Source organism: Malaclemys terrapin, chromosome 3 (genome assembly GCF_027887155.1).
Source record: "Malaclemys terrapin pileata isolate rMalTer1 chromosome 3, rMalTer1.hap1, whole genome shotgun sequence".
NCBI lineage: Eukaryota > Metazoa > Chordata > Testudines > Emydidae > Malaclemys > Malaclemys terrapin.
The window spans coordinates 92,990,189-93,017,570 of NC_071507.1; the positions used below are offsets into that span (position 1 = coordinate 92,990,189).

Below are 27,382 nucleotides of genomic sequence, written 5' to 3' on the forward strand. Positions count from 1 at the left end.
CTACGCTGCTCATTCATCATTTGAATTTACCCCCAAACTTACTTCCTCAGAATTCACCTCAACCGGCTAAGACTTGTTAAAATGCAACTTGCCTTTGGCTATCCTAGAGTTTTAAAACATGTTAACTAACACGTTCAAATGTTACTCATTGTACCCTAGTCTACACAAGCCCTAATACAATATGAAACATATGATGAAGGGTGAGCAAGACCTGTAATATATAAATATAAATAAATAATGACTTTCCTCAACTGCCCCTCAGCCTAGCTGTTAAATGTTGGCTAATTTCTTCTATATATTATGGCAGAATTGTGTTTTTTAGGAGAGTGTGGAAGAGAGGTTATTAGCTTCACGGATTAATTCCAGGAGTGTGTTCCAACATAGGAAGTGGCATGGAAAAAAGTACAGAGATGTTTGAGAGAAGAGCAGTCAAGCAGATGGCTGAAGCTGGTATCATTGGCAGAGCAGCAGGGGCATGTATATGTGATGCAATAAGAGGCAAGTGGATAAGTGTGAAAGGGCAGACTTGTGAAGGGCCTTGAAGGTAAAAGACAAGACCCTACGGTTGAAATTTCACCCTTGAATTTGAGTAATTGTAATGTTATTTCACAGCTCTGTATCTGCTAGTTATTTTCAAGCCATTAATGTATCTTTTTATGTTATGCCAAATGCTGATTCCTGACACCCACGCTGCTAGTTTAGGAATGGTAAGAATGTACACTTGAGGGGGAAAAATTAGAAAATGCAAACCTGTGTTCACTATCTGTATCTAATATTTTGCTTTTTTTTAATAGGTGGATGTGTCAGTAGTGCACTTTACCCCTTTGGTGCAACCAAAGATACAGCAACCCTTTAAGCTGGTGGAAAAGGTCGTTAAAAGTGTTTTTCAGTTCAGAAGAAAATACTGCTGTCGGGGAGTGGAGTAAGTAAATTCTTTAACCAGAATTCTCTTTAGAACACTATTATTGTTGATGCCTACTAAATCCATCAAGAATAATGGAGCCTTCGTTACATATTCGGTTCATCACATCCAGCTCTCCTCAAAACACTGACTGAAGACAAAAGCAATTCTAATATAATTTACATAGAAGTTTACTCTGGCTGCACACTTGCTCCATAATTAAGCCCTAATGCTTTTTTATTTGCACAATACAGAATTTAAGCCTCTGGCATTACCAGGTTAAATTTGTAAGCTTTTGAATAGTTCATTTTTAAACTTTTTTTTAATCTTCTGAATACAGATTTGTGAAGAAAAAGACTAAAATATATTAAGTAACTGACCCAGATACTGACAAAATATGTTCTGGACAAGAGCCTGTGTGGGTTGTGTCCAAAAGAAAAGTTCTGAACTGAAGATAAATTGATTAAATTATATTTTTACTAGCCAGGAACAGGGGAAGAATTATTACTCAGATGGAGGTAGTGAGATCATCACCTCCACTCTGGGCCCTTTACACTGGGTAAAAAGGCTGCAGTGGTATAAAGACATTCTAAAAGCCCTATTGTAAAAGCTCAGGGAGAATGGTCCAGTGCAGAAACTGAGGAAGACAGTTGTATGCTATCGTCTGAGGACGGGCTCAGACACTAGCACTGGGGGCATACCCACGTCAGGGTCACAGAATGCAAAGCTGCAGAGACTCTGGGGAGAGCTGCTGCTCACAGGAAGCTGGGCCTGTGCTTCTGTAACGTTAGCCAGCTCTGTTGGGTTGTCTAATTATGCTGGGGATCACTTAGGTCTGTTGAGCAGCCTAGAATTGCATCTGACTCTGGGTTGCCAGCTCTGTGCTGCAGCACAGTATCTCACCATAGCAGGTGAGCTACATTTATTCTCTGGGGGGCCGGCAGTTGATCTAAACCCGCAATGCCAGTTTGTCCGTGCTAGTGACTGAATACATACCTTTGAGAGGTGGTAAGTGAACAGGATGAGCTAGTGTGTGACACACACTTTAGTTCAGAAACAACTACTAAGGAGCAGAAAATACAAACATTGCTGTATTTGTATTTTCAGAAGATTAAAAAGATCACCAGTTATTGTTTAATCTCAAATTTCTGATACTGTTTAAAGTTCTTTGTAAGGGGAAAAAAAAATCTGCATTTTTTTGCATGTCTCGTATCCAGTAGCAGCTTAATGTGCCTTAGTACTGTGCCTAGCATGTAATTAAGGATCACAATCCTCTTATTGTTTAGCTGGTCAAAAGAAATTAGCAAATTCTAGATGCTAACTCAGGAGTCCTTATAATATGATGATTTAGATACAGTTATATGAAAGCAAGGTGGTAGGCTGAATGAGTAGTGTATCTATAACATGGAAAACACATGGCATGTAAAGGAATTGATACATTTACAGTTTAAGTAAAGTTGCTAATGAAGTACAGTTTGAGTTACAGTACAAGTCTGTCTCATTTTAGAGCATTATAGATGTTCAAATTATCTAATGTGACCACCCCAAGATGCAGTGTTTTCCACAACCAGTGCATTCTCCCCTTTGAATTACAAAATAATTTGAGATTTGAAATGTTCAGCCTCTATGGCCTATTCATCCTTGGCTTCTCTACTGAACTTGCTAGACAGTAAGGGTGACTTCTTTTTACTAAGGTTACCAAAAGTCATCAAGATGGTAAGTACTATCACAAAATTTTGACCTGATCCAAATAACCAATTCTTGTCCTCTCCTTCCTAAATATTTAAATATTACAGATAATTTAAAATGGAGCTAAAATACATACATCTATGTTGAAGTCACATTTACTCCAGAATTAAACTGGCAGTCTCCCACTAAATTTGTTTAATTTGCCAACTCATGTTTAGATGTTAAGAAAATAATTGAAAATTTAAGAAGATCTATTTCTTTTCAGCAAACTAAGTATTCGAGTTGGGGATATGCTTATGGTGAACTAAATCTTTAAGAAAAGCACACAGACAGGGATGAAGACACATTTTTTTTCTTTAAAAAAAATTATTTGAATGTCTTCGTCTTTGTTCCCTTTTAGAATCCTGTTTCCAGAAGCTGAACGCTTGGAAAAAAGTGAACAGATGCTGATGTTGGCAGATGTGGATCCAACTCTGCGTCCAGCTCAGCTCTCCATTTTACATTTTAAAAACCTGTGTGATGCATACAGGAAAATGTGTGATGAAGACACAAACCTTTTCAGTTACAACTACAGGGAAGAACTGAAGCAGAAGAAGAGAATTAGAAAAAAAGGACACTTGGAGCAGTCTGAACAGGAAGACCAGCTCTAACATGTCAGGCACACTTTTTTCTTTTTAGATGCACAATCTATAATTGTTTTTGTAAAAGGAGACTGTTTTCAAAAATTACACACCGATATACACTTTGTTGAAATACTGGAGGAAGAGGGGCGGTTCCTATCTTCCTTATTTATTCCATTCTGCTATACAGAAAGAGGATGCACTGAATATGGGATCCTTAACCTGCTAAGGTTTGGTGTATTCTCCACTCTGTTTTTCAGGTCCTGATTCAGCAAGGTAAAGTTAGACACATGCTTCAGAACCTTCGTAAATGGGGGCCTCTCTGAAATGAATGGGAGTTTTGTATGAGTGAGAGGTGCATTAGTGAGTCCTTAAAGTAAAATTTTACTTACTATTCCAGCATAACAAACTTTATGTGATAGTGTTTTTCATTTCACTCTCCTTATCCTAGAACACTCTACTGGGCAGAAATCTTATATTAATGCACTCAAGCAAATAGCCTCACGAAGGATAAAGTGCACAGAAGGCCTGCTAATACTCTTATTTATCCCAAACAAAAGAACTCAGTCTTGAAAGCTCCAGTAGGCGGAAGCTGTGAATAAAGCAAGAAACTAGACATAATGCTCATTTTCCTTTTACTGTACAAGTTGGTAGAGAAAATAAAAATACAATCAAATAAAAGATTACAGTACAAGCTTTGTTTATATTTACATATATATAAAGTTAACAGCATCTTGCAACTTACAAAAATGACTCCTACACTCTCTTGTGCACTAAAACACCTTAAAATAACTTAATTCTGCTTTAAATAAAGCAAAAATTAAAACTGCTGAAAAAATGCCCACAGGAAAAGTTGTTTTGACTTTTTCTTTTAATAAAGCTATAAGATCACAATTCCTCCAGCATCTTTTCCACATAACTTAAAATAATTAGAATGCACCTTTTTAAAGGACACAACATCATCTTGCTAACTGCTCAAAAGGGATAAACTAATTTACAGACTCTGGCCAGCTTAATCTATTTTTTTTTGATCCACAATAAATTAAAATAACTTAAGAATCCTTTACAACTATATTTTTGTGGAAAAGTGTATTAGTGCACAAAACCAACAGTAGTTTTTCAGCAATTTCCACATAATCACTAGTTTTAAAGCAAATCAAGTAAGTCAAATTTTATGTGGACATTAAAATGTTAAATAACCTGTTAAATCATAGCACTCACACAGCTAGGATTTTCCATGCCTCTCCACTGTTTCATAAAAGCAGTCCTCATTAACTACAGAAGCTAAACTCTGGACACTAAATTCCCTCTCTAAAATAGAATTCAGATCCAAGTTTGCACTGTCAGAGTGACTGTCAAGAGAATGGTGGTGTTCTTGCATTGCCAGTAACGTTCCCTTGTTATGCTTTGTACTGTTTGCTTTTCGTTTAATTGGACAGAAATGCCCACGCACCAGCTTTGGATGTTCTCCTGCCTTATAACCATCCCCAGCCTCTTTTTCAGCAAGCGGCTTGTGCTCTGTGTCAGCACTAGGCTCCTCTGAAATCTTCAGCCGCTGGAACTGTATTTCAATGTCTCTTGTAGGGCTGCCCTTCTTTAAGCTCTGCTGATAGTCATCCTCATCATCACTGAGAATATCAGATTCCTTGACAAGGCTGTTTGAAAAATCGGATGTGCAGCTCGGAAAGTGTTTCATAGGAGATGAATTTTTGGATTCCTGTATGCTTTCTGTGGTATGGCAGCTGCTACTCTGAGTACTGCTACTCAGGCTGCATTCATCAGAATCCAGTAAGTTTCCTTTCCCTGTATCATCATTCCACTCATTACTGGAGGAATTCTTCAGTACCTTTAGGGGTCGTGTGGAAGCTGCAAGTATAAAAGGCAGTCTTATTTTTGCATTAAAACAACTTTCACAAAACAAGGGAATTATACAATATCCCTCAGTAGCATAATCATAAAAGATTATGGCTTTCTGATTTATAATTTAATTAGTCCCATTTTAATCAAAATGTATTGTATCCTGTATGAGATCAGACTGCTGGTATTGACAATATTTGATTTTATATTGCTCTAGCGGTTGTAAGTTACTGTGTATTTAGTACATGCAAAATCCTTCATAAAGCCACAGATATGGTTCGCAAAACAACAAATCTAAACAATAGTGAAGCTGGGTCAATTACCTAGTGTATTGTATGGCCAAGTGCCATCTGAGTCCAAATTCATTTTTCTGTCAGTTGCTTCCCATGATGCAAGAGGAATGCTGTAGTCATAACTGTCTCAACTCCAGGTAGACAGGACTTGCAATATTGGCAACACTAGTGGCCAATTTATAGATTCCTAGGCCAGAAGGCTGTGATCATCTAGTCTGACCTTCTGTATAACCAGGCCAGAGAACTTCCCCCAAATAATGCTTAGGGCAGATCTTTTAGAAGAACATCCAATCTTGATTTTAAAATGGCCAGTAATTAAGAATTCACATTCCAGTGGTTAATTACTCACTGTTAAAAATTGATAACTTATTTCCAGTCTGAATTTGTCTAGCTTCAATTTCTAGCCATTGAATTGTGTTAGCCTTTCAATCTAGCAGAGAATGGTGTCATTATTAAATATGTTATCCCTGTCTAGGTACTTAGACTGTAAGTTACCCCTTAACTTTCTCTTCGTTAGACTCAAGGAGATCAATCTATTTAGCTTATCACTATAAGGCATGTTTTATAAGCCTTCAGTCATTCTTATAGCTCTTCTCTGAACCTTCTCCAATTTATCAACATCCTTCTGAATTGTGGATGCCAGAATTGGACACAGTATTCCAGCAGCACTCTCACCAGTGCCAGAAACACTTTAAAATAACATCTACTCCTACTCGAGCATTCCCATTTATGCATCCAAAGCTAGCATTTGGCCACAGCATCACACTGGGAGCTCATGGTCAGTGGATTATCCACCAGGACCCCCCAAATCCTTTTCTGCGTCACTGCTTCCTAGGAGTGAGTCCCCTATTGTCTAAGTATAGCGTATTTCTTTGGTCATAGATGTATACATGTACATTTAGCCATATTCAGCTGTTTGTACCCAGCACTAGAAAGCAGTGCTCCCAAGAAGGCCTGTATTTCACCAAAAAATGCACTGATAAAGCACTCTGTTAGAATGGATAGATGCTGTTAGGGAAAAAGCCCTCTCTTCACTTCACTTCCTGTTTTGTTGCCTGAACTTTGGATAATGGTAGGGCCAAACCACTAAAGAAAGCCAAACATCAGTTAGAGGAAGCCTTGTAGGGGGTGGAAAGGTCAAAGTAATACATTTGACGTACACTAGGTCTGTTGGTGGAAGGAAGCTAAATGGGGTAGATTTAGGGTTGGGGACATAAAGGGGGTAAGCGGCAGCAGTTCTGTGGCATACTTCTGCTGCTCCCTTAACCCCTACACCAGAGGTAGATTTTCTCTGTGGCAGTGTTCCTGCCTGGGGGTATGACAACTAAAGTTAATGCTAACTGTTAGCATCTTATTTTGCTTCTCCCACCGTGATACACCCAAGTGAGGAAAGTACAGCAGCTGTTTGCCCCACCCCTCGGAGAAGACATGCCACGATGAAGGAAGGGATGCCATGGGATTAGTGAAAAGAGTTGGAGAGCCATGGGATTTTCCAGAAGATCTCTGTTCTGGCCCAGAGTGGGGCAAACTCCAGACTGCCCCCCTGGCAGAATTGTATTTGAGGGTCTAGGCTTCTGTATGGTCTTTTTTCCCCATGGGGATGAGGGATAATAACTAGGGCTGTCGATTAATCGCAGTTAATGCACGTGATTAACTCAAAAAATTAATCACGATTAATTGCAGTTTTAATTGCACTGTTAAACAATAGAATACCAATTGAAATTTAATATTTTGGATGTTTTTCTACATTTTATATATATATAATTATTCTGTATAGTAATTGAAATAAAAGTGTATTCCTTATTACAAATAGCACTGTAAAAATGATAAAAGAAATAGTATTTTTCAATTCACCGCATACAAGTACTGTAGTGCAATCTCTTTATCATGAAAGTGCAACCTACAACTGTAGATTTTTTTGTTACATAACTGCACTCAAAAAAAAAACCACAATGTAAAACTTCAGAGCCTACAAGTTCACTCAGTCCTACTTCTTGTTCAGCCAATCGCTAAGACAAACAAGTTTGTTCACATTTATAGAAGATAATGTTGTCCTCTTCTTATTTACAATGTCACCAGAAATCAAAGACAGGCATTTGCATGGCACTTTTGTAGCTGGCGTTGCGAAGTATTTACATGCCAGATATGCTAAATATTCGTATGCCCCTTCATGCTTCAGCCACCATTCCAGAGGACATGCTTCAATGCTGATGACGCTCGTTAAAAAATAATGTGTTAATTAAATTTGTGACAACTCCTTAGGGGAGAATTGTATGTCTCCTCCTCCTGTTTTACCTGCATTCTGCCATATATTTCATATTATATGGCAATCTCAGATGATGACTCAGCACATGTTCATTTTAAGAACACTTTCACAGCAGATTTGACAAAACACAGATTTCTAAAGGTAGCTACAGCACTCGACCCAAGGTTTAAGAATCTGAAGTGCCTTCCAAAATCTGAGGGATGAGGTGTGGAGCGTGCTTTCAGAAGTTTTAAAAGAGCAACACTCCAATGCGGAAACTACAGAACGCAAACCACTAAAAAAGATCAGCCATCTGCTGGTGGCATCTGACTCAGATAATGAAAATGAACATGCGTCAATCTGCACTGCTTTGGATCATTGGGTTCTCCATCATTAGCATGGACTCATGTCCCCTGGAACAGTGGTTGAAGCATGAAGGAACATATGAATATTTAGCAAAGTTGGCACATAAATATCTTGTGACGTCAGCTACAACAGTGCCTGTTCTCACTTTCCGGTGACAATGCTGCCCGCTTCTTGTTTACAGTATCTCCTGCAAATGTAAACAAACTTGTTTGTCTGAGTGATTGGCTGAACAAGAAGTAGGACAGAATGGATTTGCAGGCTCTAAAATTTAACATTGTTTTATTTTTGAATGCAAGTTTTTTTGTAAATAATTCTACATTTGTAAGTTCAACTTTCATGATAAAGAGATTGCACTACAGTATTTGTATTAGGTGAATTGAAAAATACTATTTCTTTTGTTTTTTACAGTGCAAGTATTTGTAATCAAAAATATAAAGTGAGCACTGTACACTTTGTATTCTGTGTTGTAATTGAAATCAAATATTTGAAAATGTAGAAAACATCCAAAAATATTTAAATAAATGGTATTCTATTATTGTTTAACAGTGCGACTAATTGTGCGATTAATCGAGATACATTTTTTTAAATTGTGTGACAGCCGTAATAATAACTGGCACTTTTGGTATAAAGCCTCTCTACCAAGTAGTAAATTATATTTTAAAACATGAATTACAGTAAAAATATACCACCCTCTTCATGTCTATAATAATCATGAAACTGCCAGTCTATATTTCCCAGTCTATCAAATGGACTCTTACCCAGTTTGGCTGAAACAGGAATGCGGTTCTTGAGTGGAACTAGGCGATCTTTACACGTTTTCTCCAATGGCGACTCACATTTTATGTGACGTCTGAAGTTCTCCCGCAGAATGGAACGAATCACCTTAACAATGTTAGTCTTGCTTTCACAGTCGCTGTAAGGTTTAAGGGAACAGCAATAAGAGGGCAGATTACAGGTCACTGTAATTTTTTTGTTTTCCCATGCCCAAGCAATCTTTCCATGCGGAAGCAGCCTTCTTTGCTACTGAAGATTGGTGCTGCTTAGTTATTTATACAAAGTGGAACAGCTTCCATAGGATGGTTGAAGGAGTCTGTAGCGGCGTGGTCACCCGCTCCTGTCCTGAGGGGTTTAAAACAGTCCTGGAGGAGGGCTGTGGAAGGGCAAGATGCCTGGGCTGATTGGGAGGAAGCAGGCTCAGCTGGGGCCATGCCCCAATCAGGGCCCAGCTGGCCCTATAAAGGCTTGAGCTAGGAGTTCAAGCAGACAGTCTCTCTCTCTCTCTCTCTCTGAATACAGAGAGAGAAGGGCCTGGCTGCGGGGAGCTAGAGACAGGGTAACTGAGTGGAGCAGGCCCGGAGAAAGGCTGGGGAGCTCCAGCCTGGAAAGCCCCAGGCTGCAGCCTAGCAAAAGGCAAATAGGTAATGGGGGTTGCAGAGGGCAGCTCAGGGGTAGGCAAAGGCAGCAGGTCCAAACCCAACCTTGCTGATGATAAGTGGCTTATACTGCAGCCTGCCCCAGTTGGTGACTGGCAGTGACCTTATTCTGAGGCTGGGTGGGGGTTCCCCGGGGAGGGGAAACCCAAAGAGAAAGGGGTTACTGCCAGGGGGCAGCCCCCAGATAAAGGGGCACCAGGGTCCAGTAGGGACACGGGGGCCAGCAGAGGCGGCAAGACACCGGCCTGAAGAAGGTGCTCTGGAAGCTGGAGAGCTAATTCCCAGAAGTAACCAGCACGAGGCGCCGCTGGGTGAGTCTGCACATTGCTACAGAGTCCCACCCCAGAATACCCAATAGCCTACTGGTGAATGTACTAGACATCAGGCAGATGGAGGGGAACTGAACCTGGGTCTCCCACATTCTGGGTGAGTACTCTAACCATTTGGCTACAGGGGGCAAGCTCCTTCAGCTGCTGTGTTTTATGCAAGGCCCACTTGGGTAGTGCCTACCAGATCAGGCGTTGCAGGGGAGATAGGCAACTCCTAGTTTGAGGATCCTGTTCAGGTTTAGGCATGAGAGAGGCAGCTGTATGCATGCCCACCAGAAGTAGTTTAGGGGACAGAAGCAATGAAAATTAGGTGTCTAGGAAAGTTAAGTGCCAGCTGAGCAGGGATTTTGAGGATCTAAATTTCGGACTTAGACACCTGAAGTGGCATTTGGAAGCCTAAATCCCTTTGTGGCTCTAGCCATTGACTGCATCAGTCATAATTCACTGAAATTTAAGATCATACAATAAAACGTGTGCAGATTCCTGACACTGAATGAATGATTGAGCCGAATTCACTCTAATTTCAGATATTTTCTACACATCGAATTCCATCCAATTAAACATTGCCTCAGTGCCTGGATTTGAGGTGATGGGTGTTTTAGAAGTGCTGAGAGGAAAAAAGGTCACTTGGAAAAATAAAATGTTCTCTTGTCATTACATTAGTGTAATTTTGTCAAAAATATATCTTCATGTCAAATTTACCTGCTGCACAACTGAAAGATTGTTTCTGGCCTGCCTTCTATTTCTGACTTCGTATGAATCAGTTCCCAGATGCAATTATTTTCTGTTCCTACAGATAGAAAAAAAAATTTTGACTAATTCATGCCTTCAGACTACACAGACAACAATATAGATCTCAGCGTCTCACCAAGACAAGGTTCATCATCTGCATGATGAGCTGCAACCCGCGGAGGAGTGCTAAGTTTTATGACTTACAACTTGTCTTTTACAAACTCAACTTCTTTTCCAGAACGAGACTCTTCCTTTCCATCACTCGCTTCAACGGACACGAACATGCTCCTCGTTATTTCTGAAGCTTTGAAATCCAACCTACCAGCCCCTATGAGGACTAATATTAGGCCTTTTCTCACCAAGAATGTTGACCTTGAACTTCCACTGGCAACACTAGGCTACTCCTTGCATAGACAGGATTCTCTTTGCTTCTGTGTCTGCTTTATCTCCCCTCCTCCTCAGCTACCAGTTTGTCACATAATTCAGTTCAGCTCTGCTATATCAACTGGGGCTGATTTAGATCTCAAATCTGAAGTACTTACATGGTCTCCATCACCATAGTATTAGAGCCCTTCACAGTTGTTTATGTATTGGTCCTCACACACACCTGTGAGGTAGGGAAGTGCTATTATCCCCCTGCTTACAGATGGGGAACAGAGGCACAGAGATTAACCATGGGATTTTCTAAAGCACCTAGGCACCTAATTTCCATTGATTTCAGTCAAGTAGGCACCTAAGTGCTTTTGAAAACTCCACCATAAATGACTTGCCCAAGATCACACAAAAAGTCTGTGATGGAGCAGAGAATGGAACCCAGATCTCGGGCTAGCACACTAATCCCTGGACAATCCTTTCTCTCATGCTGCATCCTGGATGGCAGTGATATTGCAGGGGGTGTCAAGTATGATAGAATTTGGCCCATGTTATCATTAGATTGCTTTGAGCAGCCTCTTCAGGTTTTTCCCTACCCTTTTGTTGTGGGTTTCTGTTTTGCCATGTTAACCCTAACCTGTTGCAGCTCTATGCTGAGTTTCTGCCATGACATAGCAACACCACCCTAGCAAGTCAGCTTCAGGGTAACACTTTAAGATCCAACGTTCTTGAACTTGTTCTCTGATTACAGAAGGGAAGAAAATTAGGTGTGAAGACAGAATATCTGAATGAAAATATCTATTAGTGTATAAAGCCTATGACCCTTACAAGCACATGCTACTGCAGGGTGTGGGTGTATAAATGTTTCGAGCAAGAGAGAGATAGGAGGACATATGTTATCTGATACTACACTGTGTACCCGGGTTGGAAATGTTTGCCTGTTCACAAGACTTCAGGAAGCAAGGTGTAGATATCAATACATCAGGAACTAATAAAGTAAAATATAATTACCTGCTGTATTCCCCAGCCGGACTTGAAGAGCAGATAAAGGAATTAGCCAACGAAATTTAAATGGATCCAAGTCGCCATAATTATGTGCGGCCCGTACATTATTGGGCTACAAATTGAAAAATAACAGACATATTTAAAAAAAAGAGGTAAAGCAACGTAATTGATGTCTGCATTGATATAAATTTCAGAGTGGTAGCTGTGTTAGTCTGTATCAGCAGAAACAACAAGGAGTCCTTGTGGCACCTTAGAGACTAACAAATTTATTTGGGCATAAGCTTTTGTGGGCTAAAACCCACTTCATTGGATGCATGAAGTGGAAAATACAGGAGCAGATATAAATATATTAAAAGATGGGGGTTGCTTTACCAAGTGTGGGGGGAATCCAGGGGTGGGTTGAGAGGGGTCTGTGTGGGGCATTCGGGGTGCGGGTGGCTCAGTAGGGGATCTGGATGCACAGGGGCTTGTTGGGGGGTTCTGGGTGCAATGGTAATGGGACTCTGCAGGGGGGTCCAGGTGAAGGTGGGACTCAGCAGCAGGGGTTTAAGTGGGGGGGGGGGAATAGAGCTCATAGGGTGTGGGGGTAGCCAGATGCTGGGAGAGTGGGGCTCAGTGGGGATTTCTCACGCTCACAGACCTTGGGAGACAGGCCAGTCCCCACGTACAGACAGCCCCCCAACCTGAAGCAAATACTCACCAGCAACCACAACAAAAAACACCAACCCAGGAACCAAACCCTGCAACAAACCCCAGTGCCAGCTCTGTCCACATATCTATTCAAGGGACACCATCATAGGACCTAACCACATCAGCCATACCATCAGGGGCTCATTCACCTGCACATCTACCAATATGATATATGCCATCATGTGCCCCTCTTCCATGTACATTGGCCAAGCCAGACAGTCTCTATGCAAAAGAATAAATGGACACAAATCTGACATCAGGAATCATAACATTCAAAAACCAGTAGGAGAACACTTCAATCTCTCAATAACAGACCTCAAAGTGGCAATTCTTCAACAAAAAAACCCTTCAAAAACAGATTCCAACGTGAAGCTGCAGAACTGGAATTAATTTGCAAACTGGATACCATCAAATTAGACCTGAATAAAGACTGGGAGTGGTTGGGTCATTACAAAACCTAAACCTAATTTCCCCAATACTAATTTCTCCCTACTGTTACTCAGACCTTCTTGTCAACTGTCTGTAATGGGCCACTCTCTTACCACTTCAGAAGTTATTTTTCCTCCCTTGGTATCCTGCTGTTAATTGATTTATCTCGTTAGACTGATCTCACACTTGGTAAAGCAACCCCAATCCTTTCATATATTTATACCTATGGGGGGAGGGATAGCTCAGTGGTTTGCACATTGGCCTTGCTAAACCCAGGGTTGTGAGTTCAATCCTTGAGGGGGCCACGTAGGACTCTGGGGCAAAATCAGTACTTGGTCCTGCTAGTGAAGGCAGGCGGCTAGACTCAATGACCTTTCAGGGTCCCTTCCAGTTATATGAGATAGGTATATCTCCATATATTTATTTATACCTGCTCCTGTATTTTCCACTCCATGCATCTGATGAAATGGGTTCTAGCCCACGAAAGCTTATGCCCAAATAAATTTGTTAGTCTCTAAGGTGCCACAAGGATTCCTCATTGTTTCTATTGATATAAATGTTCTTGATAAAGTGGCCTTCTGTCCAAGGACTCACTTCTAAAAGCAATTTTTTTCCGAATAGTCTTGCTCCTTAAATACTTTACTGTTAGTTTGATTGTAAAACAATGATAGATAGAGCTTTCAGAATTTCAGAGAAACAGATTGCTGCAGCTTTGAAAAATGATTTTTTTAATAAATTACATAATATTTCCACGTGAAAGAAACTAACTGAGCGCAAGTTCACTATGAGTAAACCAACTACTTATTGGCTAGCAAAACAAATTCTTCAGTTTGACAATACTGCTACTGTTCCTTTTATTGCAGTTGTTTATCTCTCTCTTGGCATAAGCACATTATATTAATGCTCCATGTCATCTCCTCTGTTGTAATTTACTCCTGGGGGAATTCTGTGCCACTGCGCATGTGCAGAATTTATGTTCCCCACAGAAAAATGACTGACAGGGAAGCCACAAAAACGATCATGCAACCCTCCCCAGCAGTATGTTTCAGGTGCCCAGGGCAGCCAGCAGAGAGGTAAATCACTGTGGGGCGAGAGCAGGACTGGGGAAGACCCAGCTGGTGGCTCCTACCCTGTGCCGGGCTCAGCTGCTAGTCCCGGCTGGGCTGGGGAGAATGGGACTTCCTCTTCCCTTGTATGGCATCCAGGGCCAGGTCAGACCCATCCCCAGATTTCTCCCCTGGCTGTAGGAAGCTCTGCAAACTCCCCCCTTCCCCCAGTGCTTCCTGCACCCATCACTCCTCAGCTGCAGGGGGAGGGATCACTGTACAGAGAGCTGCTCCTGCATGCATCCAGACCCTCCTGCTGAGCCTCAACCACCAGAACCCCCCCCCAAGCCCCACTTCCCCTGCACCTGGACCACCCTGACGAGCCACCCGGATCCCCACCCTACTGAGCCCCAGCCAGCCGCACCTGGATCCCAACCCCACTGAACCCCACTCTCCCAGCATCTGGCTCCCTTCACTGAGCCCCCCATAGTCTATGAGCTCTATCCCCCCCACACTTAGACCCCTGTTGCTGAGCCCCAACCACCTTCACCTGGACCCCCCTGCAGAGTCCCATTACTGTTGCACCCAGAACCCCCCAAGCCCCTGTGTATCCAGATCCCCCATTGAGCCACCCACACCCCGATTGCCCCACACACAACCCTCTCACCCACACCTGGATTCCCCACACACTAAGCCTCTCAACACCTTGCTGAGCCTGCCTGCCCACACCTGGTGCACCTGACACGGAAAGGCAGAGCTCTGGGATGTTTCTGGGGCAGGCCCAGTCCTTGTGCTGTGTCAGGGTTGGGTGCAGCCTTACCACTGAGTCCATGTTCTGGGAGGGGGAGGGAGAGCTGCACAGTGATCTCCCACCTCTGTGCAGCCAGTGGCCTGTGCTCCCCAATGCCATGCTGGAGCCTCCATATTTATTTGACAAATAAAATTTTCTGAATTTTGCAGAATTTTAAAACGTACACAGATTTTTTTTTTTGGGGGGGGGGCACAGAATGCCCTCAGGAGTATGTAATTAGCTTGTTCACAGGAAAAAGCCATCCTAGGCAAATTAAGTCACAGCTTATTTCTTTCTAGATTTAACTGCTCATTGTATATCAGTCTCTGAAAGTTATTTCAAGACACTCCCTTGTTTTCTTGTGACCTGGGGAGTAGAGAGTTGGGTGTATTTCAAGTAATTGGGGCATATAAAATGAGATATTTAGCTGTAAACTGAAATTTGTTTAACTATCCCAATTAAATAAGTATCTTTTCATACTACCTTTCATTCCAGAGTGAACTATGTACTACACACAGGGATTGCTTTAGCTACATGGCTCACCAGTTTAGGACAGGACATAAAGAATGCATATTCAATTGATACTTTAGGGGGAAGTGATGTAATTGGCAAATAACTGAGTTTGAATTATACCAGAATACCTAGGTTAAGGAAAAGTCCCTTGGGTTCTTTAATGACTCTCAAATGATTACATACTATATCTCATCTGACAGAAATCACCTCCCAACAACCAGCTGGGGCATTAGTTCACACAGAAATGTGCTGCTTATTGAATCAGTAACACAACCTGTTGCAACATCCAGACAGTCTTCCAGTCTCAGTCAAATATTGAACACTTCAACCAGTTTAGCCTGTGAGAGCAAGCGCAGCCCACTGTGATATGGTTGCATTAAAACAGCAGCTTGTACCATTCACTTCTTTCTGTATTGGCATATTCAATTTTGAATCTTAGTAGTGACCATAGATGATCTGGTGGTCCCTTCTGGCCTTAAATTCTATGACCCTATGCATACATATCTATAGCTTGAATTGAAATTACTGCCAGACTTACCAGTTTCTTTTTCAGTTTGCAGTTCTCCTTATATACCAGTATGACGGCCCGCTTAAAAACTGAAAAGGAAAAACAAGAGGCCTCTGATTGTAGGTCTAGTATTCAACAAAACAGACATGATGGCTGTACTGACTATTTACAGTTCTTTCTAGTTATCCACAATCTACGGGGTACTCGTTGACCCTACACACCCACACAAAATTCCCATAGCAACTGCTTAAACTGTGTGATACAAGTCTGCCTCTGTCACAAAACTACTTCCGTAAAAGAATTAGGGATGAGCAATACTGTTTGAAAGCCTATCTCCCTGTATCAAGATTACAGAAATTGGCCTTTAATAAATGCAGAGTACAAATTGGAAACGTGATTGTGAAGAAGCAACATGCCAGCAACTTCCCTTGAGGGGTAGGAAAGTGTTGCAGAAAAAAAAAGAGGCCCATTAGAGATGATGTCAGATCTGTTCTTTGATGCAGTTCAGTATTTCCTTCGGAGTATGACAGACTTCAGAGCTCTCCAAATTTCTGATTAGCTCTCTAAGGTATTACCATCATATCTGAGTGCCTCACACTCTTTCATGTATCTATCCTCACAATGCCCCAGTGAGGTAGGGAAGTGCTATTATCGCCATTTTACAGATGGAGAACTGGACACTCAGTGAGTTGCCTATGGTCACTAGGAAATGTCTGGCCCAACATGTTCAGTATAAATGAATCACTGATTAACACAGTTGGATTTATCTGTGGGCAAAGAGATGGTGCCTCCTCATGCATGCACTTCAATTTCAAACAAAAATGCCCACTTACCCTAAAGGCTACCCACAACTGGCGTGTTAAGCATTATGTTTTTAGCCCACCCTCAATTCCTACATAAATCGGCTGTGTCTAAACTAGTTGAAGTTCAAGGTCTCTGTTATTCATTCGTTTAGCTGATGACTAACTCAAACCCTCAAAGTTATTCACGATCTTCAGTTACCCACTTAGGTGTATGCCAAATAGTGGCAATGTTTGCAGAGATGAGCTAGGTCTTTGGTGATAGTAGAGTAGGCAGAAGGAAAAGCCATCACAGAGAAGTTATTGCGTGTGCTACTAATCTCAGGTATCTAGACCTCTATTATCTACATCTCAATAACATTTCCAGGAAATTTTGTGTCTGTCCTCCACATCCAGGACCACCCCAACCATTACATGGCTATAGCAGGGCTTACGTTTTATAGTTAGTCTTCATTAGTACAATGGCAGTTGTCATATTTTACTAGCTAGAAGATGTACTCAATATCTTTAGGGTTTTCTCTTAATAGAACACTAACCAAACACTGTAAGTTCAAGGTCTTTTCTTGATTTGCCCAGTGATGGGAAAGGATTCAACCAGGAAACAGTAGAGTGCATCAGAAGTTCTCCCATTGAAAGTTCTGTGACCTGTATTAGGTTATAAAAAAATAAGTGCAATTAATGTCTTGATTAACAATCATCAACCACAAATGTTAATGAGTGCAGGCTGATAAATAAAAAGTATGCCTATATATATATTGCACTGAGCCATGGTTGTGTAAATAGCAATATATTTAAAAAAAATACTGTCCATAAAAATAATATCACACAAGTTATGGAAGCTGGGTGATTTGCCTCTTAGAGCTTATTTTTGCTACTAACACTTAAGCTGAAGAACGTTATGTCTGACTTGAAGTTCTGTCACTGAGATACAGCCAAGTGTGACATTCCTTTATCATCCCTTTCATTTCTATAAACTAATCAATGTATAAGATCCTTTCACTGACTGAATTAGGACATGACTGGTTCTCTTAGGCTTTTCTTTCTTTTGAGCAGTTCTTTCTCTCTTCCAGAACAGAAACAATTTGTCTCCTTTACTAGGATGAAACTTAAAACAATGAAATCAGTAGCTGTCGCACCTTTAAGGATCAAGCTAAATGGATGATTCACTTATACATCATTGGCCACAAATGGCTAAATCTAGTGAGCTTGCTGGCCCAGTTCTGGGAGACACTAGAGAACAAGATCCGTTGTGCTTTCAGTAGTTTTTTTTTAAATAATCTAATAAAATAACCAATTTGATTAGAGGGGTGATAAATACACATTTTATATGGATGCACATTCACGTCTAGAGCTCAGATCAGAGCAAATAATTTTGAGATATTGGTAACAAAAAAGCCCTTCCTGGATGCTAAGGGTCTCTCGCACCAGAGAACACATTACAAATATTAATAGACAAAAATAGCCACTTCCACAGCTGGTGTATATTGGGGCTACTCAACTGAAGTCAGCAGAACTATGGCAGTTCATACTAGCAGATGCGCTGGGCCATAATACCAACTAATGTTTTTTTGCACTGATAAACAGCCATGTATGTATCAGCACTAGATGAATTCAGAATGGTGGTAGAAATAGGCATTATAATGAATCCTGCTAGAATCCTTTTGATGAAAAAAGATTCCATTTTCTGAAATCTAAGCACTCATGCATAAAATTTGGCCTTGGGACATGTATAATGTGGTTCTCAGCCGGAGGTACATGTACCCCTGGGGGTACACAGAAGTCCTTCCAGGGGGTACATCAACTCATCTATTTGCCTAGTTTTACAACAGGCTACATAAAAAGCACTAGTGAAGTCAGTACAAACTAAAATTTCATACAATGACTTGTTTATCCTGCTCTATATACTGTACACTGAAATATAAGTACAATATTTATATAGCAATTGATTTATTTTATAGTTATATGGTAAAAATGAGAAGTAAGCAATTTTTCAGTACTAGTGTGCTGTGACACTTTGTGGTTTTATGCCTGATTTTGTAAGCAAGCAGTTTTTAAGTGAGGTGAAACTTGGGGGTACACAAGACAAGTAAGGCTCCTGAAAGAGGCACAGAAATCTAGAAAGGTTGAGAGCCACCGATTTTCATTGTTTTCTTGCTGTGAGTTACAGTGGCTGTCTGCTCCCATCTGCCCTTCATGGCAGACCAAGAGAAGGTTCTGGCAGCAGTTTGTGTAAACATGACAGTACCTGCTGAGTTCTTACCTATATGAACAGTTTATTTGCAGCATGGGGTGTAAATCTACCTTGCACTTGCCTGCTGTGCACAAAGTATCTGTGTGGTCCCTATTGATGCGCACTAAAAGTTCCCCAGTGAACTTTGAAATGAGAAATTTTAGTGCACATCAGTTGAGTCCACAAGGACACTGAGTGCCGTAGGGTGTTGTAAGGTAGATTTACATCCCAACTTGCCATGCACTGTTTGTATAGACAAGCTCTTTGAGAAGGAAATTTGATGGGAGAGACACAAAACAGCACCCTGAACTCACAATTAAGATCCCCTTCATGACTCCAATAAGAGTTGAGTAGATACAGTATCATACAGGACTTCATCTGAAGTGTGAATAATACACGTTCCACTCGTGCTCTTACCTCCTTCTCTGTTCCACTCTGATCTGCAACCAGTTGGTCAAACACAGTACCATAGTCCTCATATATCTTCTGCATCTCATTGATGTGACTGGCTACTTTTTCCATTGCCTTCAGCGCCTCTGAAGTTTTCAAACAAATCCACCATTTAACAAACAAATAATTCAGTTTCATTTTATAAATGCATGATTTTTTTTTTATTAAAGCCCAGGAGAGATTTTTATTCAGAGTCGAAATTATTCAAGGTCCCAAGTCACAATGGTCTCTGACCAACAATAATGATGACTAAATAAGACTTTACTTAGTCATAGTAAATATGGGCTCCACACTTGCGGATCAGCATATTCAAAGAGCTTCTTAGCTGGTGTTTTAAGTACCTCAAAATACTGAAATAAATATTTTAGTAAAAAAGCTACCGAGTATATAAAACTTCAGCCTGATGGCATGGTAGTAAATATAGCTGTGGTTGTGGCACCATTAGCACAAACAAGAATCAATGAATAAGGCCATTAGGAGCTTCAAGTGTGACTACAGCCACACTAAAATAAGCTGTTTGCATGAGTTTTACTGTAAAAAGGGGAGTCTGGCTCAGCACAGGAAGACTTGAGGAAATATGGTAGCCAACCACACAGGCTCCTTGTGTTTTGTATCTTGGGGAAACATTCGTGAGGTTAAATTCTATAGACCAGCTTTTAAAAACAAAATTATTATTACTACAAGAAAGGCGTTGAATTTCAACTGGATTTTGTAGTAATTTATAAAGGGGTCAGAAGAGGTGAGGTTCGCTTCCCCACACCCTGCCAACTATTAACTGAACATTCCTTTCATATTTTGGTGTCAAGTTTATTCCACAAACAACTCATCTCAAGATTGTTTTTGATGCAGAAAAGCTATTTTCTTTTTTAAGAGTTTCCCCAGCTCTTGGGGTTTATAGCATAGTTGCACTTTTGACTTTAAGTGATCAGGGTTGCTGATACCTGTATTAACTTGGCATTTACTCTGAATCCTCCACAAGAACAAACAGTAAAGGTTCTATACAGCTCTATTTGACATCAAAGGAAAGTTTTGCCATTGGCACCAGATGAACTAGTATCTGGCCATACCTGATAAGCCTGTTGCTTCGATGTTAGCCTCACCTTTCTCACTTACAATAGATTTTTGCTCAGTCTGTATGTTGTGAAAATGAAAAAAATTAACCCATAAAATATTTCCTCAAAAGCCTGATCCCTCAGATGCTGAGTGCTTTCAGGTTCTATTGAAGTAATTTAAAATCCAAATATAGGATCAAATGGGAGTTTTGTTTGTGTGAGAGTTGGAGGACTAGGTGCTAGAAAATAATCAACCCTACTTCCTTTTCTATTGTGCTTAAACAGATGGTCTTTTCCTTTCTAAATGGGCAGATTGCAAACTTCTGAAGTCATAAATCCATCTCTACTAAAATGAGAGTTACAGGCAATTTTCTCATTGATTTGGCTGAGTTTTTTAACATGTTTTGACAGTGAAGAACAACCACAAGATGGAGCTTTCTTCACCGTTTCCTAGCTCAAAAAAAAAAAAAAAAAAGCGAGCACATGGAGCTGTCTTGACTGTGTTCCAAGAATAATACAGAGTGGAAAGCTTGGTCCCAACCATCATGGCAGCTCTTGGTCATACCCATTTTTTCCAAAGACATCCATACTCTGCAGCACCTAGTAGGATTTTTCCTGGAAACAACGGAAAGCAGCTTGCTCTTAATCACATTTTTTTTTTAAAGGAGAGAAAGGAAAGTAAGTATGATTCTCTCTAGGATTTGAGAAAACTTTCCAATAACACAGAAATTCTGCTGGTTTGCAACAGTTGCGCAATTTTAATAAGGCCTGAAACTCCCTTTAGTCTCCATAGAAGAATGAAAATCGATACCTGTCAGATGATAATGCTCCTCACTCTCATTATCTGTCAGGGACACCAGCTCCTTCAGGAGCAAGGGGTACTTCAGCACTCTCTGGACAGGCTTGATGAGATACGACTCCAGCGTAGAAGAATGCTGTTTCGTGGGGTTCCGTGCATCCAGAAAGGCCTTAAAAGCTTTATCTGTTTTGGCTAAATGTAGAAAGGGAAGCTGGTCAGTTCAATGGGGAAGTCGTAGAACTAATTTGAGAACAGACGAACACAATGCTTCCATTTTTTTAAAAAAGACACTTTTCATATGTATTTCAAACACTGCTTAATGCAGAAAATGAATAATTAATGGTGACTTTTAATAGCATAATAATTACAAATAACACGTTACAGAACTGACAGTTGCTGAGTGAGCATCTCCTGTCCATAAATCTCTCAATGTACTGTAAACTTGGTCTGCTCCAAAGCAACCAAACACCAAGATCTCGGTGTGAAAGAACTAATTTATCACTTTCATCTCAGCCTACACTTAGTTCTCTGCAGCTTTGACTGACACAAACCCTCATATGTTGCACACACACACATACACCCCAAAATAGATCTAAAAGCTGCTGGTTTTTTAAGCGTGAAATGAATCTGTAGATAGCACAGCCTTATGGAAAGAGCTTCTGTTGCTATTCAAGCTACCCTGGAGGTGTTACAAAAGTAAACTTCTTCTATTATTGCCTCAGATCATGATTACATTTCACCACAAGGACAGATCACAGATATTCACATAAAAAGACCTCCCACTTCTCCTTTTTTAATATTAGAATTCTCCTGGGGCACAAGACTCAAATTGCTAAAACTAGTTATAGTGATTTATTTGAAGATAAAGTCATACAGATGAATTATATCAATCAAGAAAATGAATTACCTCGCTCAAGGACTTTCTGAACTTTTATGTGGTTTGCACAGAATCCACTGTACAGTTTGAAGTGGTCAGCATAATACAGGAAAGAACCTCCGAGTGAAAACAACAGTTTCTGAAATCAAGATAATCAACATATTTATTTATTTCATTATTAAAATCTTAATTAAGGCTCTGCAATGATTTAGCTAGTTTATATTGTGGCCCCGTTTTCAAGCTAGGGCAGCATCTGTTCTGAACCATGCTGGCAAGGATATATTCTCTACATAGAACCATAAACCTAATTTAACAACTGAAATCACTGCATACCAGAACATTAAAGTGTGGCTCCACTCTGAAAAGCCAGATAGTCTTGTTAGATTCTGTATTTGTTTTGTTTCAAAGGCTTTCCTATAAATGTGCTCAGTTTACAACTGAAAAATGTGGTTGAAATGCATTTCTCCAAAGGGTAGGTGTTTGAAAAGCAAGTGTACCCTCTCCGACGTATGGCTTTATAGGTGAGAGGGTTCTAGTAGGATATGGAGCCTTTTGGCTTTAGGTTATAAATTCAAATCCAATCAGGTTTGTAGGTAAAATTTGTTCCCATTTGACAATTGTTCAGTGGCCTACAGTAAACGATTGAACGGTTTCAGCCAGTTCCCTGTGGACATCACCAAAACAACCACTTCATCTTGAAGTCAGTCTGAGCCTCAACTGGCAGCCAGCCTCAGCAATGAGAGCAAGCATTACAAGGGTCTGGGCAATGACTCTCCCCTCACTAATCCCTCCAGGTCTGGATTAAAGATGCATCAGGGGACCAGTGTTGTTCATGATAGAGAACTTCAGTCTCCAGTGCTATCAAAATGACATGTTTCATGAGCATTGAATTCACTTTTTAAAAAGGAAAAACCAAGGACATTTTTTTTTTTAAAAGAGCTTTCCCTATTTATTGTGTATCTTTGGGAAATAAGCTAATGAAATGCATACAAGGTAAAGATTAATACTGTAATTATCTGCCTTCTTAGTGCCACTTCATAGAGCAATCCAAGAAAAAAAAACAACCCAGTAGTTATAATAAAATTCTAGTGTTTCTCCATTACTCATTACATCTCCATACCTCCTGTCTTCTACACAAAGAAAATCACAGCTAGCATGAGCCTGAGTGTCAATTTAAAAGTGTGAAGAGACAGTTTTCCGGCACATATAAAAATAATTCCCTGTACTCCTCCACTCTCCCTGCCCCAAGTATGTGTGGGTCAGCTACACCAATTACTTCATCTTTGATTCCTTTCTCTGCCAACGGCGTCATGTTGTGGCACGAGTCTGCAAAAATAAATCTGTTTTGATGTGTCCGCTGCTTAACAACAGCACATTTTATAAATGGAACTTCACACAGACACAATGGGATTCCATTCCTGAACTTGCATATGCAAACACATGCAATCATTTGCTCTTCAGAAACCCTGTTTATCCCATTGGAAAGGTAGCGGGAAGTTTACTTTACACTGACAATATTGCTTCTTATATAAGTATTAATAACTAGTCATGCTGTTGAATAGCTTGTGACTGACGCAAACCCTTACAAATACCATGTGATGGAGCTTGTGGTGTTGGGAAGAATATGGGCAACTGTATGGTTGAAAAGAAAGTAATGGCTGATACAAGAAGAAGGTATAAAAAAAATCTGATGATTTTCAAGCCTGTTAACATCTTTTTTGAAAGGTGGTAATTCCTGGGGGCCTTTGTGTTTCCTTTTTTGGATGAAGGTAAGATTGGGAAGGACTGTGAGTCCCGGGGACTACCAGGGCAGGAGAGATCTTATTAGAAAACAATCCATAGAATGACAGAATAAAAAAGTAGGAGCCATTAAAAGAGGGGGGGAAGGAGACAAACCAAAAAAAGTTAGCAACAAATTTTAAAAAATAGTCTTTTTAACCCGTTTCTTTAGTAGAACTCAATGCATATCTGGGAGACACAGCAGAACTGTCCCCTAGTTCCATAACACAACAGTCATGGGATAGGAGCCCACCTCTTGTGGGTGGTGAGTGAGTGGTGCTAGTAAGGCATGTGAAGAACCATACAGTGGGCCATATTCTGCCTTCACTTACACTCCATGGGCCCTGGATGTGAGAGAACTCCCACAGGCTACAGTTGGGGTTATTTGTATCATGTAGCAGGTGAATTAGGCACCATCACTTCAATGGATTGCATGGGACATAATGCAGGGCAGAATTTGGCCAAGTGATAATGACCTTGCTATAAGAGAACACAGCACCTTTAAGCATTGTGCATTTATAGAATACTGAACATCTAAATCAGTACTTGTTTTCAATGGCACATTTTTCCATGGTGCCCAGAGAAGAACTAAAATGCAAAGTTAGCCTTTATTTTTCATTTCTGAATTCAGGCAATGTTAAATATGTATTTGCAATAAATAGCAAAGCTTTTTAAACATAAAAAACAGCTACATGGAGAGAAAGAGAAGGAGAGAAAGAATAAACCTAAATATCAGAACTCTGCACAAACCTCTAACACATTACAATGAGTTAAAAGACCACATGTTTACCCGAAACTGGGATGGGGTTTCCAGTGTGTTAAAATCTGAGGAGGAAGAAATTCCATCTTCCAGGGTCTCCAAAAACACCTTCTGGAAATTCAGCATTTCTGGCAGACTGCCAAACAATGACTCCATCTGTGTGAAAATCAGACACGAAGTTTCTAACGTTACTGGATGCCATGAGGAGACAATCCACTAAAGAGGAGCTATAAACAAAGGGATGCCACAGGTCAATGATTTTTTGTTTTCTTAATAGTGTTGGCAATGACTCCACAAAGAAAAAGTGGCTAAAAGATACCAAAGTATTTTTTAGAAATGTTTTAGTCAGGAGAATAATTACCATTACAAAAGATGTAACTAATGTGCTAAATAGAAAAACACAATAGTATATGCTTTGTTATGTTCATTGTTTGCTTTCTCTGTCATGTTCTCAGCAATGGAAAAGCCCAAGTGTCAAGTGATTTTACACAGAATAAAAAAGAATGAAGAAAACATCTTTTTTAACCATTGCCTCACCTCATCTTGGGTAAGGAAGGTCTCATTTTGAAGGGGTTCCAAGTATAACTCAAAAAGGCAACTCAAATCCTGCAAGAAATAAAGAATTTGCTCAGCTTTATATAACAATTCAAAACTGTGCTGCATTTGAGATCTGGGTATAAAAATCATGTTCAAGAAGAAAACTGAGAAACAATTCACTTTTTTGCAACACTAAAAACTATTTTTTAATTTAGACACATGCTAATCTGAACCTAACACTGAAGCTTTATCAGTTTTATAGCCCCAAACTGCACAGTGTAACAAAGAAATGTTGTTTTAGTGCACAGAGGTATAAAAATATTACAGAAGGTGGTTTTATGAAGAACACAAATATTGAAATACATGAACAACATCAAGGTTCATAAGCATACAGGTTGGGTGAACAGCAGCAAGTCCGTTAAACACTAGTATTAACAATCAAAATGATGTGTAGTGTTTTTAAATCTTATTACACATTAAAGTGCTTTGTTATATTTTTAGGGCAACATGATTAAGGGCTTTTCCAGTCATTTCTTCACAGACTTGAAGCTACTCTGGAAGACTTACTATGTCACATCAAAGTGCGTGGCTGCCTCGTGGGTCTACGAGGCAGGGCTTTGTGACCCTGAAAAAGAAGTGGCAGAATTTCTTACAGAGAGGGCAGAATGTGTGTCTTCTTGAGAGCCCTGCACCAAAATGTTATGACTTGCCTGATCTGGGATGTTTGACAGCTATTACAACACACCTCAATGACTTCCATATTAAACCACAAGATAAAAAGCACCTGAATTGTCATCCTTAAGCTATTTGCATTTTGGGGGATCAAGATGAAACTATCTGATTACCAAATGCCTGCACATAAGTGGATGCATCCAAATATCTGAGGGCAAAGTCTGAGCATTGATTAAAGTGGTCCCTATATAAGAAAGAGCAGTTGGACTTCTTCTGGGATCCATTTTATGTAGATATACCTAGTTTGCTCGAGGAAGAATAGCTGGAGATAATTGAGATTTTTAATGTAAATACATTTGGAACCTTCCCTCCTAGACCCCCACATGCATGTTGATTCGAGAAAATACCTGTACTTAATAGCATATATTTTGAGATCAAGTGTTAGGTTGGCAGTACTGCGGATTGTGAACAGGCTTCTTCCTTGATGAAGGTCAACAAATCCAAGCTTCACACAAGACTTTCAATTAAAGTTACTGGTTTTGGCATCCAGACTTAATTAGCTTGCGTTTAGTCAAAGAAGGGCCATGCATTCAAAAAAAGTATGGCCTTATTTACTAATTAAACAAATTAATATTACTAGAAACAGCTGAAATTGTACATTATGTGTTTTAGTCTCCCTGGCTGCTGATTAAAAAATAATTATGCACTAACCAGTGCATTAGTTTCCATGGTAAATGACATTCTTCATAACCAGAAGAGCCAATCTTTAAAAATATATGAAAGCTTAAATTCTGGAGAAGTATGGAAAAATCCACTGGATGACCTGACAGGACGATCCGAATCCTCAGATCTTGCAGATGCCCTCTGCCCATGAATTTCCACTCCTCTGTATGTAGGAATACATCTCAAATTGCCCAGGGAGCTGAAATCTTAGGGCCCAGTCCTGCAGCCTTTACTCACAAAAGTAAGTCCATTGAAGGTGATGTGAATGCTCATGTGAGTAAGCTCAGGCCCTTTTAGTGGTCAGCTTATACACCTAAAAGCCTGAAAATGTACAAGTATAGTATGCAAACCATTGTAGAGCTCAACAGGAAGAATATAGAAAAAAAACTCCTGTTTAGCTATTACCTTGACATATGATTTCTCAGTGTCCATAAGTTCTTGGATGACCTTTCTCAACCTATCTGCATCAGACAGGGCTCGTACCAGAGGTCGCAGGGGTAGATCTTGGCTGTCCTTTTGTCCTTCCATGCCGTTTGCCTGGACTTCAGGAAAATTCTGACACAACGTAGTGATTTGTTCGGTGCTCTGTTGGATTAAAAGAAGTAGACACATTTGAAAACATATGACACAAAATGTAGGTGCAGCCTTTTTAGAACTTCCTATAAGGAAAGGGGATTCACAGATTCATGTTTGCTCCTATTCTATTCACTGGACCATATCATGCCATTGATTTTTTTAAGCATAACTCCCTATTGCTTTGAAGGTATAATACAGCATAAAGGAAAACACTCCGTGGTATAATGTCGTCCTTTACAAGAAATATTGCTTCACAGATCAAAACTGTAAAATTTGCAATTTTCTAGTGACCTGATCCAGCATTTTTTG

General features: G+C 40.2%; 2 protein-coding genes across 9 annotated transcripts in view; one reads left to right on the forward strand and one right to left on the reverse strand.

Moving 5' to 3' along the window:
- Window positions 1-3,904, forward strand: part of TFB1M (transcription factor B1, mitochondrial) — a 54,671-nt gene extending 50,767 nt beyond the window's left edge. For all 5 annotated transcript variants that reach the window (XM_054022232.1, XM_054022231.1, XM_054022233.1 and 2 more), the window contains 2 exons: window positions 795-922; window positions 2,991-3,904. In XM_054022232.1, coding sequence (XP_053878207.1) covers window positions 795-922; window positions 2,991-3,240 — 378 coding nt within the window. In that variant the 3' untranslated portion in view covers window positions 3,241-3,904. The remainder of the gene's footprint in view (window positions 1-794; window positions 923-2,990) is intronic.
- A 93-nt stretch (window positions 3,905-3,997) lies between these two features.
- TIAM2 (TIAM Rac1 associated GEF 2) overlaps window positions 3,998-27,382 on the reverse strand; it is a 323,237-nt gene continuing 299,852 nt past the window's right edge. For all 4 annotated transcript variants that reach the window (XM_054022224.1, XM_054022226.1, XM_054022222.1 and 1 more), the window contains 12 exons: window positions 26,903-27,082; window positions 25,103-25,171; window positions 24,596-24,721; window positions 22,057-22,165; window positions 21,162-21,341; window positions 19,266-19,384; window positions 17,155-17,263; window positions 15,849-15,907; window positions 11,849-11,954; window positions 10,436-10,523; window positions 8,730-8,884; window positions 3,998-5,076 (listed from right to left, as the gene is read on the reverse strand). In XM_054022224.1, the coding sequence (XP_053878199.1) occupies window positions 4,436-5,076; window positions 8,730-8,884; window positions 10,436-10,523; window positions 11,849-11,954; window positions 15,849-15,907; window positions 17,155-17,263; window positions 19,266-19,384; window positions 21,162-21,341; window positions 22,057-22,165; window positions 24,596-24,721; window positions 25,103-25,171; window positions 26,903-27,082 (1,941 nt within the window). In that variant the 3' untranslated portion in view covers window positions 3,998-4,435. The remainder of the gene's footprint in view (window positions 5,077-8,729; window positions 8,885-10,435; window positions 10,524-11,848; window positions 11,955-15,848; window positions 15,908-17,154; window positions 17,264-19,265; window positions 19,385-21,161; window positions 21,342-22,056; window positions 22,166-24,595; window positions 24,722-25,102; window positions 25,172-26,902; window positions 27,083-27,382) is intronic.